This window comes from Mercenaria mercenaria, chromosome 6 (assembly GCF_021730395.1).
Source record: "Mercenaria mercenaria strain notata chromosome 6, MADL_Memer_1, whole genome shotgun sequence".
Taxonomy (NCBI): domain Eukaryota; kingdom Metazoa; phylum Mollusca; class Bivalvia; order Venerida; family Veneridae; genus Mercenaria; species Mercenaria mercenaria.
The window spans coordinates 72,030,082-72,044,425 of NC_069366.1; the positions used below are offsets into that span (position 1 = coordinate 72,030,082).

Here is a 14,344-nt window from a genome sequence, read left to right on the forward strand (position 1 = left end):
ACAACCCCTATTAACTTTGGGGTCACCACGTAAAAGGTCAAGGTCACCAGGTCAAAGGTCAAGGCACTGCAGGGGCATTTGTCACCATTAGTGACAGCTGTTTTTAGAAAGATTGTTTTGATTTAGGTAAAAATGTATAAAGATACTGTTGTGATAGATATAGTTATTAGCTCACCTGTCACAAAGTGACAAGGTGAGCTTTTGTGATCGCGCGGTGTCTGTCGTCCGTGCGTGCGTGCGTGCGTAAACTTTTGCTTGTGACCACTCTAGAGGTCACATTTTTCATGGGATCTTTATGAAAGTTGGTCAGAATGTTCATCTTGATGATATCTAGGTCAAGTTCGAAATTGGGTCACGTGCCGTCAAAAACTAGGTCAGTAGGTCTAAAAATAGAAAAACCTTGTGACCTCTCTAGAGGCCATATATTTCACAAGATCTTCATGAAAATTTGTCAGAATGTTCACCTTGATAATATCTAGGCCAAGTTCGAAACTGGGTCACGTGCCTTCAAAAACTAGGTCAGTAGGTCTAAAAATAGAAAAACCTTGTGACCTCTCTAGAGGCCATATTTTTCACAAGCTCTTCATGCAAATTGGTCAGAACGTTCACCTTGATGACATCTAGGTCAAGTTTGAAACTGGGTCACATGCCGTCAAAAACTAGGTCAGTAGGTCAAATAATAGAAAAACCTTGTGACCTCTCTAGAGGCCATATTTTTCATGGGATCTGTATGAAAGTTGGTCTGAATGTTCATCTTTATGATATCTAGGTCAAGTTCGAAATTGGGTCAAGTGCGGTCCAAAACTAGGTCAGTAGGTCTAAAAATAGAAAAACATTATGACCTCTCTAGAAGCCATATATTTCATGAGATCTTCATGAAAATTGGTCAGAATGTTCACCTTCATGATATCTAGGTCAAGTTCGAAAGTGGGTCACGTGCCTTCAAAAACTAGGTCAGTAGGTCAAATAATAGAAAAACGTTGTGACCTCTCTAGAGGCCATATTTTTCATGGGATCTGTATGAAAATTGGTCTGAATGTTCATCTTGATGATATCTAGGTCAAGTTCGAAAATGGGTCATGTGCCATCAAAAACTAGGTTAGTAGGTCAGATAATAGAAAAACCTTGTGACCTCTACAAAGGCCATATGTATGAAAATTAAGGTTAAGTTCGAAACAGGGTCATGTGCGGTCAAAAACTAGGTCAGTAGGTCTAAAAATAGAAAAACCTTGTGACCTCCCTAGAGGCCATACTTGTGAATGGATCTCCATAAAAATTGGTCAGAATGTTTACCTTGATGATATCTAAGTCAAGTTTGAAACTGGGTCACGTGCCTTAAAAAACTAGGTCAGTAGGTCAAATTATAAAAAGACCTTGTGACCTCTCTAGAGGCCATACTTTTCATGGGATCTGTATGAAAGTTGGTCTGAATGTTCATCTTGATGATAGCTAGGTCAAGTTTGAAACTGGGCCAACTGCGGTCAAAAACTAGGTCAGTAGGTCTAAAATTATTAAAATCTTTTGACCTCTTTAGAGGCCATATTTTTCAATGGATCTTCATGAAAATTGATTTGAATGTTCACCTTGATGATATCTAGGTCAGTTTCGAAACTGGGTCATGTGCGGTCAAAAACTAGGCCAGTAGGTATAACAATAGATAAACTTTGTGACCTCTCTAGAGGCCATATTTTTCATGAGATCTTCATGAAAATTGGTGAAAATGTTCACCTTGATGATATCTAGGTAAAGTTCAAAACGGGGTCACGTACCTTCGAATACTAGGTCAATATGTCAAATAATAGAAAAACCTTGTGACCTCTCTAGAGACCATATTTTTCAATGGATCTTCATGAAAATTGGTCAGAATTTTTATCTTGATAATATCTAGATCAAGTTCAAAACTGGGTCACATGAGCTCAAAAACTAGGTCACTATGTCAAATAATAGAAAAAACGACATCATACTCAAAACCGGGTCATGTGGGAAGAGGTGAGCGATTCAGGACCATCATGGTCCTCTTGTTTTTAAAATCTGCACAGTAATAAAAGATTATGAAATTGGTACCTCTCAAGTACTTTGTAATGGATTTCATTTACATTGATATTTGAATCTTCTTCTTTGTTCTCAAGTGTAATCTTTTTTTAGTTGAATTATTGTAAAAGTTGTAAATAATATTGCTTTTAAAGTGAATTATTTAAAAAACTTTTTTTTGTTTGGCTATAAAAAAAGTTGATTTTTTCAGACGGCACCACAGTGATTGTCGAGACTGTCTGCAGGAACAGAAGCCCCAAAAGCGGCGCCAGAAGCCGTCAAGAACAACAAACTCGGCCAAAGACAATAACATGAAACAAACACTGACAAAATCTTCCTCTGCTGAAGCTGCTACTCAAAATAATGCGGAAGCAGACGACACACCAAAGGAAAGTCAGGATCGCAGAAACTATTATCTTGACCTAGCAGGTGTTGAAAATAACACCTCAAAATTTCAGGATACGCCAACTACAGCATTAGCTTCAGGAAACAGTTTAGAGTTAAACAATTCACGTTTGAATACCTCAAAATTTCACCCAGTTAAATCCAATTCAGCATTAACTGCAGGACGTTTTTGTGCTCCCAGACATTTTAGGTCAAGGTCACATGAAATGGCAGAGAAACAGTGTGATAATGTGAAACATCAGTCAGAACAATGTCAGGCAGGCACTGAACAATCAGCTTCTACCAAACCTGACCATTTAAGGTCAAGGTCATTTGACCCTCAAGACTCAAATGTAAGTAACATCAGAGCAATGAAAGGAAATCCTCATGTGTTATTGTCAAGTCAGAAGCAATCGAGATTTAGGCCAGTTAGTTTACCACCACACATACCGGAAACAGTATCACCGCATTATCATAGGAGGCATCGGCATCGTGAGAAGGACCATGACATGGCTATGCAGCAAGTTGCAGAATGGATCGAAAGAGAACATACGGTAGATTTTGAGGGTGAAAAAGTCGTGATTCAGCGGCATGAGCATCATCATGTACATGAACACCATCATCATCATCATTATCATCACTATTATGAAGCATGACTAAATTGGTGCTAAATTGTTTGCCCAAGAATTTGAAACTTATTTTCTTGACAAAAGATATTTAAGTTGATAGGATTTGATAAGGGACTTGGAATATGATCAGTGGTTGAGCTTTTTCTACGTTCTGCTTTAGGTTATCCCTTTGTAGTGGTATAATACATTTAATGAGGGCATTTTAGCGAGTTTACATTTTCCATTGTAGAGCAGCTCATAGTTTGAGACATCTTGTTGAAATAGAAATATGACATGTCCTATGTAGGGTAGAAAGAATTTTAAAAAGAAATGTTTTATTGTATGAAATCATGGTAAGAAATCATTCAAAAATATTGAAGCTGATTTTATAAATATACATCTGTTTGTGTGTGTTCAGTATATCAGTTTAAAACTTAATGTAAGGGTACTGATATTGTAGAACCATCTTAGAACTCCTCTATGTGTTTGGGTAGGCACAGTCTTAAAATTGGTCAGTAGCATGTTTGCATTCTGGGATGGTTCTCTAACTTATTATGTCATACAATCCTGGCTCCTAGACTGTGTTCCTCAAATGTTTATCCTTTCGTTAACTTATACCATGGTTAACTTAGCAGTCTATGCCACTTTCAAGTTGATGAAAGTGCTCAGAACAGTGAATTAAAACAGCAGAAAAATAAACATTTTTAGAACTATTTGTATCAGATAGACTCTTTGTCCAAGGTTATAAAGGGGAGTTTTGTCACCAGTCTTCATCTCCAGCCTCTGATTGGTTGATTCTGAGCTCACTCCTGATGTTGACCAATGAAAATATTGCATTCTCAGGCTAAGTGTTCAAACTCAAGTTTTAAAATTTTGGCCAATTACAATTCTTTCATGTGAGGAGACAGCCAGCTGTGTTATAAGGTCAGTGTTTCTACCAAGGTGCCAGCTAGTGCCAGATGTCAGGAGGGACACCTTGGGCCTTTTGCCTTCATCAGAAGCTGGAAACAAATCTGTTGATACTGACATTGTAATCTCTGGACAATCTTGATAATAGTGGAATGTGAAGTACATCTGGAGGCTTGGCCCTTGAAGCTGTAAATCTAGAGGCATGCCCCTTTAAAGCTGTAAATTTGAAGATATGCCCCTTTAAAGCTGTTACTCTTGAGACATGCCCCTTTAAATCTTGAGGTATGTCCTTCAAAGCTTTACTTCTTAAGACATGCCCCTTTAAAGCTTTAAATCTTAAGACATGCCCTTTAAAGCTATAAATTTTGGTGGCATGCCCCTTTAAAGCTGGAGGCATGCCCTTTAAAGCTTTACTTCTTAAGGCATGACCCTTTAAAGCTGTAAATCTTGAAGCATGCCCCTTTAAAGCTTTAAATCCGAAGGCCTGCCCGTTTAAATCATTTGGTGACAAATAAGACAAGAATCCTTGTGGACAATATGTCAATGGAATTGAAATCTTCATATATATTTTTTTCACTTGCATATCCATTTTTAAGTAATAGGCAGAAGTAACTCCCCCCCCCCCCCCCCCCCCCCCCCCCCCACCACCAACACGCACACACACCACATAAAACGTTTTGCGGAAGAAACAACAAAATCTCTTTAATTGATTTAAATTGTTATTCACCACTACTAATGATAATAACTGTGGTGTTTATTACAAAATACACAATTTATGTGCGCAATTACTTGATACATATGCATTTTCTTGTTTTGTTAGATTTTTGTAAGGAATGTGTAAATTATTGTATGTAAATTTTAACAAATCACTTGCCATTATGTTATTTGTGATACATGAGGGATTGTTTATGTTTTGTCTGTCAGATTTGAGTTTGTTTATTCATTGTTGTGCATGCTACCATCTGTTTTCGAAATGTTGTAAATGAAATGGAAAAAAAAAGATAACTTGTATAAATAATCAGTCGTAATATGATTGGTGTTATTTTCAAAGGGGAAAATATAGTGAAACCTAATGTCACTTGTTCCCCGCTTTGCTCAGTAGGGAGGCAGTTACTTGCAGACAATGGGTTTGTACTGCTACAGAATCCATAAACACTGGTTAGGTTAACTACCCGCTGTTATATACCTAAAATACTGTTGAAAAAGAGTGTTAAACCCAAAACAAACAATAAATGGTCACCCGAGATCACCTGGATCAAAGGATCATGGTGGTTTTATGTCCAGTTTTAACATTCACAGTGTATTTCAACCTGTAAATATAGATCACCTTCAAACAAAGACCGTTTTTTTGGGCTTGATCCAAATCCGTATATCTATATACAGGTCATTTAAAGTTTTCAGACTTGAAAAGGGAGATAATTCCATATATACTGACTAAATGAAACATAAGATGGATATATTCTAAATTGTGAAAGTGGGCAACATCCCTACTAGACTTTCAGTTAGTAAACAAATTGCAAAAGAATGCAAACTTTATTAAGTGAAAGCAACAAGTTACTTGAACTAAAGCTTTGGTATGATAACTCATGATGAATGGCTTGACCGATTTAAATAATTTTTGGTACACAGGTGTAACATTATAAAATACAGGTCAAGTTCGACTTTGAGTTCTGTAGGTCAAAGGTCAAGGTCACAGTGACTGGGAACAGTTAAATGGTTTCCGGATGATAACTTGAGAACGCTTGGGCCTAGGATCATAAATTTTAGTACACGGATGTAACATTATGAAATACAGATCAAGATCAACTTTGAGGTCAGTAGGTCAAAGATCAAGGTCACAGTGACTCGGAACAGTTAAACAGCTTCGGGGTGATAACTTGAGAACGCTTTGGTCTAGGATAATAAATTTTTGTACACAGGTGTAACATGATTGAATACAGGTCATGTTCAACTTTGAGGCTATTAGGTCAAAGGTCAAGGTCACAATAATACGAAACAGTTAAACAGTTTCCGGATGATAACTTGAGAATGCTTGGGCCTAGGATCATGAAAATTAAGAGGGAGGTTGATTAGGACCAGCAGATGACCTCTAATTATTTTGAGGTCAAAGGTCAAGGTCACAGTGACCCGGAACATTTAAACTGTTTTCGGACAATAACTTCAGAATGCTTGGGACTAGGATCACGAAACTTAATAGGGAGGTTGGTCATGACCAGCAGATGAACTGTAATGATTTCGAGTTCCAAAGGTCAAAGGTCAGAGTGACCCGGAACATTTAAACCTTTTTCGGACAATAACTTGAGAACGCTTGGGCCAAGTATCTTGAAACTTCATAGGAAGGTTGATCATGACCAGCAGATGACCTCTATTGATTTTGAGGTCAATAGGTCAAAGGTCAAGTAAGTTCAGCTTTGACATTGGCTTAGTTCTGTGACAAGGCCATATTGTGGGTGTATAATTCATCACTCCTGTGACAACTCTAGTTTGGATTTTAAAAAATGTTGATGTATTTTGAAGTACTAATAATTTACTAGATCTTTCATAGCTCATCTGATTTTTTGAAAAAAAATGATGAGTTATTGTCATCACTTGAGCGGTTGTCGGCGTCGGCGTTGCCTGGTTAAGTTTTATGTTTAGGTCAGCTTTTCTCCTAAACTATCAAAGCTATTGCTTTGAAACTTGGAATACTTGTTCACCATCATAAGCTGACCCTGTATAGCAAGAAACATAACTCCATCTTGCTTTTTGCAAGATTTATGGCCCCTTTTGTACTTAGAAAATATCAGATTTCTTGGTTAAGTTTTATGTTTAGGTCAACTTTTCTCCTAAACTATCAAAGCTATTGCTTTGAAACTCGGAATACTTGTGTACCATCATAAGCAGACCCTGTACATCAAGAAACATAATTCCATCTTGCTTTTTGCAAGAATTATTGCCCCTTTTGGACTTAGAAAATCAGTTTTCTTGGTTAAGTTTTATGTTTAGGTCGGCTTTTATCCTAAACTATTAAAGATTGCTTTAAAACTTGCAACACTTGTTCACCATCATAAGCTGACCCTGTATAGCAAGAAACATAACTCCATCCTGCTTTTTGCAAGATTTATGGCCCCTTTTGGACTTAGAAAATATCAGATTTCTTGGTTAAGTTTTATGTTTAGGTCAACTTTTTCTCTTAAACTATCAAAGCTATTGCTTTGAAACTTGAAACACTTGTTCACCATCATAAGCTGACCCTGTACAGCAAGCAACATAACTCCATCCTGCTTTTTGCAATAATTATTGCCCCTTTTGGACTTAGAAAATCATTTTCTTGGGTTATTATGTTTAAGGCAACTTTTCTCATAAACTATCAAAGCTGTTGCTTTAAAACTTGCAACAGTTTTTCACCATCATAAGTGGACACTGTACATCAAGAAACATAACACTATCCTGCTTTTTGCAAGAATGATGGCCCTTTTTAGACTTAGAAAATCATGGGTAGGACAATATTTCTATTATACAAAAAAAATCAGATGAGCGTCAGCACCCGCAAGGCGGTGCTCTTGTTTTTTAGATATTGTAATACATTTTCTTGGAAATGTTGAAAGTTTTATATGGACTAGTTACTGTTGTAGCTCTGATGCAATGGGGATAGTCAATTTTAATACCGGTATATCATAAAGACAATTTAAGAATTACAATTTGTGTAAAAGATATTGATTTATGTACAGGTTGATATGATACATTTGTGTGTGTTGTGTACAAGTTCTACCTCACTATGCCTACTGGGATTATTTATGTATATGTTGTCCATTCATTGTGTATATAGAAATATGTACCGTGTTTTGTTTTGTTTTATTTACTTTCACTTACAATCATTTTAGACTCAGCAAGTATTTTTTTAAAGAAATATTATATAGCGGAAGTGTATTTTATTTAATTTAAACACAGAGAAGATGATTTACAACCTGTGGAATAATTTCATGATAGTGTAGCCTTAGCTAGTTTATTTTGTACAGCATATAACTGATTTGAAATAATAAAAATGCTCTTCTGCTTTATATTATTTTGATTCTTCTGTGTTTGTCTTTAATTGTGAAATAATAGATCAAATATTTTAGCACTATTTCTTGGTCCCTATTAATGGATTAATGTGATGTCATCATGGTGATGTCACAGTTAGCTGATATTATATAGTGCCAATAAATCTGAAACTGAATTGAAAATAAGCATTAAAATCTGAAGTAGACATCTTTGGTAAGACTCTTTGATTTAAATGTTGCATAATTGCATTTTGATGAAGACATGCATGCATTTTAGTGAACAGAAAAGTGTTGCCCTAATGGAAGGTTGAAATATAATAAAAAATGTTTCAATTAAGGATGCAATATTTATTTTATTGAAATACTTCCTGTTTTTCTGGGGAACAGTCTTGTATGAGAACACAGATAGTTGCACGTAATATAAAGGTATACAACATTTGGAACATTTTTGTTCCAGGGTTTATGTGGTTTATGATATTAGTTTCATTGAAATCAGAGTGAAAAAGGGAAATGTTGTATGGTAATTATTGACATTTTTCATCAAAAAATTAATGTATCTCTTGTTCTTAAATCATTAGGTGAAACAATGTATTCAGACATGCAGGCTCTTTCACACTAGTAATGTCATCTAAGCACATCGACTGTGTGGCTGGGAAGGCATGATATTTTGTTCATTGGTTGTTTTTACTCACCTCAAATATTTGTCACTAATATGTGTATTATTGTTCAATGTTTATTTTTCTTTCAGTCAAACATGCATTTAAGGATATTGAACATCAATTATGTAAACTACTAAACTGCTCATTGTTGTGGATGGAGTAGAAACTTCAGTTGCATTATGCTGGATGTAAAATGTATATCTTGCATTTTAGAAAATAATAGAGGACATATAGGGGCCTATTTGGGTGAGGGGTTAAGGTCACTTGCCCCGCCTTGATGGCATTGTCATATGAGCAAGCCATCTGTCTGGCCTGTGGCAGACATTTGTTAGATCTGCTGTGGTGCCCATCCATACCTGAAGGGATTCCCAGCGGGAGGCCTGGGGTCTCCCTCCACCTTTTAATATGAAAAGTCACCTTACTTGACACAAATTAAAGAGTTATGAGAAAATAAGTATATACCAAAATGCTACATTAGCAAAATACAGCTTTGAATGACTTAGATGGTTTTATTTTTACTGAAAATCAATGAATGAGTGACTTTTACCCATTGGGGTATGTCTGTATTTCAAGCTTGTAAAATAGATCTTTTTAGAACTATAGGTCATTGTCATCATTTATAGTAAGAAAAGAAAATAGCAGAATGAAATGAACTTGGTGTGATGTCATCTCAAATTGTATTTTATTTTTCAAGTATCACAAGTAAGATGAGTTGCAGTTTTTGGAATATATCAGCAATTAAATTCATATTTCTAACACAATCCGATTCATTTTTCTATTATACAAAGAAGGCTGAAGACGGTGAATTATTAGACAACAATTCACTGTTTTGACATCACAAGTTCTACGTCATAGTGTCAAACAGCATAGCGGGGCGCTGGAAAAGAAACCAACTGAAAACGGACAAATATTTGATAAATGCCGTCAAGGATATACTTAAAAGTCCTTGGTAATGTGTTAGAATCGAATGATATATCTCATTTAGTGATTTGCTCTTGAATGAAATCATTGTTTGTCGTTCAGATGCGTATTATTATAACACTCGGGCTGCGCCCTCGTGATATAATTCCTTCGCATCTGAACTCCAAACAATGATTTATTCAGCGACAAATCACTAAATGAGATATATTATTTCTTAAATAATTTGCAAATTATTCTAGTTTAATTATTAGGAACTGTGCACAGGTTCTGGTATCAAACATTTTTAGCAGGGGTGGGTGCTGAAATTACAGTCTAAAATTTACACCCATATAGGATTTGGGATGGAATTGTAAAAAAACACGTCAGATTTAAGATGTTTGTAATTTTTAGCTTGACTATTCGAAGAATAGGGGAGCTATCCTACTCGCCCTAGCGCCGGCGTTAGCATGAGCGTCACAAAAATTTTGAAGTTTGTGTACCACCCCAAATATTTTCAAAGTCTATTGAGATATTGCTTTCATATTTTGCATACTTGTTTACCATCATGACCTCAGTCTGTAAAAAGTAGGAGGCAACTCTATCAAGCATTTTGACTGAATTATGGCCCCTTTTCGACTTAGAATAAATATTAAAGTTTGCGTACCACCCCAAACATTTTCAGAGTCCATTGAGATATTGCTTTCATATTTTGCATACTTGTTTACCATCATGACCACAGTCTGTAAAAAGGAGGCAACTCTATCAAGCAATTTAACTGAATTATTGCCTCTTTTCAACTTAGAATAAATGTTAAAGTTTGCATACCACCCCAAATATTTTCAAAGTCCAATGAGATATTGCTTTCATATTTTGCATACTTGTTTACCATCATGACCTCAGTCTGTAAAAAGGAGGAGGCTACCCTATCAAGCATTTTGACTGAATTATGGCCCCTTTTCGACTTAGAATAAACGTTAAAGTTTGCATACCACCCCAAATATTTGCAAAGTCCATTGAGATATTGCTTTCATATTTTGTATACTTGTTTACCATCATAACCCCAGTCTGTAAAAAGGAGGAGGTAACTCTATCAAGCATTTTGACTGAATTATGGCCCCTTTTCCACTTAGAATATGCTTATTGTAATGTTAAAGTTTTACTCATTGCTAATATTATACTATCAAGCACTGAGAATAGTCGAGCGCGCTGTCCACTGACAGCTCTTGTTCAACATTACCCTTGTATTGTTATATGATATTTAGAAAAAAAAATTCCATGACAGTTTGATATTGCCCTTGTAGTACAGTCTTAATTCTTGTTACAGTAAAAAAAAATTCATGAGCTAATTTAGTTTTTGTAGTTATAATTCTGTTAACATAATGTAACATATGTTCCTGATATCATGCGTTGTTGATAGTTTTATAAAGTACAATATAATATGATAAAAATTCAGACAAGTGTTACAAGGGTTGATCCAGAAGTAACGTCACAGTAGCTGTAAATGATGTGAAATGAAGAAAAAAATCCATACAAAAGTACTTCATCTATTCACTATACAGCAACTTTCAGATAAGTTTTGTATGGCTAGGCCTAAGGTTTTAAAGCAGAATCTTACAACCAGTCTCAATTTCAATGTATTTGATTAGTTGTTTCGAAGTTCTGTCTTCAGTTAATCAACAGCTGCATTTTTAGACTCATCTAACTTAGTGTTACTACTAGTATCTTGGATGGATGGTAAAACATTTTTGTAACATCAAAATGTCCATAAAGGTGAGGAAATAGATTTATGCGTAAAAAAAGCAAACTTTTCAGTTCACTGAACATTTTGGTGATGGCTGAAACTTTGCAGAATTGTTGACTTCAAGAAAATCTGTAGCATCTGCTAGATCTATATCTGAAATTAAAATTTGAATGATTAATTCAGGAATTGTGTATTGAGATGTAATTGTTTTATTCACTTTTAGGACCTGATAGAGTGACAATTATTATGTGTTTATTAGTAAGATGAGGGTATGAAACCTTTGGAGGGTACATTGTTTCTTTATGGTACTAAAACAGAGGTGTGATTATTGTATATTAAATACCAAAGATGGACATAAATGTAATAAATCATTAAAAACAAAACTTGTGTTGTTGATTTTATAGTTGATTTACATAAGAATGAACAACCGAAATTAGTGCTGCCTAAATACTATTGCATTATAAAACATGTTTATGACAACTCAGAAGAGCAGATCCTGTAGGAAGCAGGGATCTGCCATTACCAAGAAATTAGGAGAAGTCCTTAATATATTGTTCTTGCCCAGTCCGTTCGTCGTTCCATTTGTCTGTCACACTTCATTTCTGATCAGTAACTGGAGAACCGTTTGACCTAGAACCTTCAGACTTAATAGGGTGGCAGGGCGTATGGTGCAGACAACCCCTATTGTTTTTGTGGTCTCTCCATCAGAGGTCAAGGTCATAGTGCCTGAACATGTTTGTTTGTTTTTTTTGTTTTGGGTTTAACGCCATTTTTCAACAGTATTTCATCAATAACTTGAGAACCACTTGACCGAGAATGTTGAAACTTCATAGGGTGATTGTACATGCAGAGTAGACGACCCCTGTTGATTTTGGGATCACTTTGTTAAAGATCAAGGTCACATGGGCCTGAACACAGAAAACCACTTCCGATCAATAACTTGAGAACCACGACTCGGAATGTTGAAACTTCATAGGGGGCCTCCGTGGCCGAGTGGTTAAGGTCGCTGACTTCAAATCACTTGCCCCTCATCGATGTGGGTTCGAGCCTCACTCGGGGCGTTGAATTCTTCATGTGAGGAAGCCATCCAGCTGGCTTACGGAAGGTCGGTGGTTCTACCCAGGTGCCCGCTCGCGATGGAATAATGCACGGAGGGGCACCTGGGGTCTTCCTCCACCATCAAAGCTGGAAAGTCGCCATATGACCTAAAATTGTGTCGGTGCGACGTTAAACCCAACAAAATAAATAAATAAATGAAACTTCATAAGATGATTGGACATCCATGCAGAGTAGATGACCCCTATTGATTTTTGGGGTCACTCTGTTAAAGGTCAAGGTCACAGGGGCCTAAACATGGAAAACCATTTCCAATCAATAACTTGAGACCAACTGACCCAGAATATTGAAACTTGTAGGATGATTGGACATGCAGAGTAGATAACCCTTATTGATTTTGGGGTCACTCTATTAAAGGTCAAAGTCACAGGGGCCTGAACATTGAAATCCAATTCCGGTCAGTAACTTGAGAGCCATTTGACCTAGAACCTTGAAACTTCATAGGATGATAGGACTTACAGAGTAGATGACTCCTATTGTTTTTGTTGTCACTCCATGCCACAGGGGCCATCTGCCCATCACACTTCATTTTCGATCAATAACAACCATTTGACCTACAGCCTTCAAACTTCATTGGGTGATAGGGCTTACAGAGAAGATGATCCCTTCTATTTTTGTGGTTACTAGATCAAAGGTCAAGGTCAAGAGGCCTGAACATTGAAAATCGTTTCTGATCAATAATTTCAGAATCACTTGACCAAGAATGTTGAAACTTCATAGGATGATTTTACATGTAGAGTAGATGACCCATATTGCTTATTTTGGTCACTTGATCAAAAATCAAGGTCACAAGGACTAGAAGATGGAAAGGGGTTTCCGATAAATAACTTGAGAACCATTTGACCCGGAACCTACAAACTTCGTAGGATGATAGGGCTTAAAGAGTAGAGGACCCGTATCGTTTTTGGGATCATTTGAGCTAAGGTCAAGGTCACAGGGGCCTGAACATAGAAAACCCTTTCCAATCAGGAACTTGAGAACCACTTGACCCAGAATGTTTAAACATAGTGGGATGAGTGGACATGCAGAGTAGATGACCCCCACTGATTTTGGGGTCACTCAATCAAAGGTTAAGGTCACGGGGGCTGAACATTGAAAATTATTTCCTATTCATAACTTGAGAACCACTAGGCCCAGAATGTTGAAACTTGGTGAGATGATTGGACATGCCAAGTAGATGATTCCTGTTGCAGCTAACCATCAGTGTTTGACTTTCGCTCCTGTCCCCTATTGACTTCTTGCCTGTACGACTATGCAGTGGGGTAGACATGCGCTTTTCTACAAAAGCATCTTGTAGTTTAAAATTAGACTTTGGATTAGGTTAGAACTGGAGAATCCTTCGTCCTAGGAAACAAACTTCATTGCATGGTTTTCTGTGGTCAATAGATACCCACCATTGTTACTGAAATCGGCAGCTAAAAGGTCAAGGTCACTGACATTAATGCAGAAAATGCTTTCTTATCAATAGCTTGGAAATGCTTGAGCATAATTTTATTGCTATCAAACTTCAGAGCATAGTTGTATTCTGTCAGTAGAAGATCTGGAATGCTTTAGAAGCTAAAGATGAAGGTCACAGTGACCTTGAGTCTAAAATAGTTTTGGAGGTACGGCTGGAGAACGCTTGGCCTATGACCTTCAAACTTTATATTGTCCTTGTATATTGTAAGCAGATAATCCATGTTGTTTTATGGGTTCTTAGGTCAATGGTCAATGTCACAGTATTCTATAGACTGAAAATAACTCCTTCAGTTACCATCGACAAGGTGGAGATGTGTTTCTAAAACAGCGCTTTATTCTACAGAAGGTAGGTCGGTATTTTCAAGTTTTAAATCGGGCTATACGAAGCATAAATGCATAATTATTATATATTACAAAAGCAAGATACATTGTATAACCAAATTCCCTTTCCCTTTTGTGCACAAATTATACCTTTTAATTTGTTCAGGGTGAGTTGTTAAGTACAGGTGGGTGGTG

The 14,344-nt window shown here is 36.5% G+C and overlaps 1 protein-coding gene across 1 annotated transcript in view; it reads left to right on the forward strand.

Annotated features, from left to right (window-relative positions):
• Positions 1-4,560, forward strand: part of LOC123548638 (protein naked cuticle homolog 2-like) — an 85,054-nt gene extending 80,494 nt beyond the window's left edge. The window contains exon 8 of the mRNA XM_053546890.1: positions 2,243-4,560. Within this exon, the coding sequence (XP_053402865.1) occupies positions 2,243-3,071 (829 nt within the window). The 3' untranslated portion in view covers positions 3,072-4,560. The remainder of the gene's footprint in view (positions 1-2,242) is intronic.
• Positions 4,561-14,344: the final 9,784 nt, after the last annotated feature.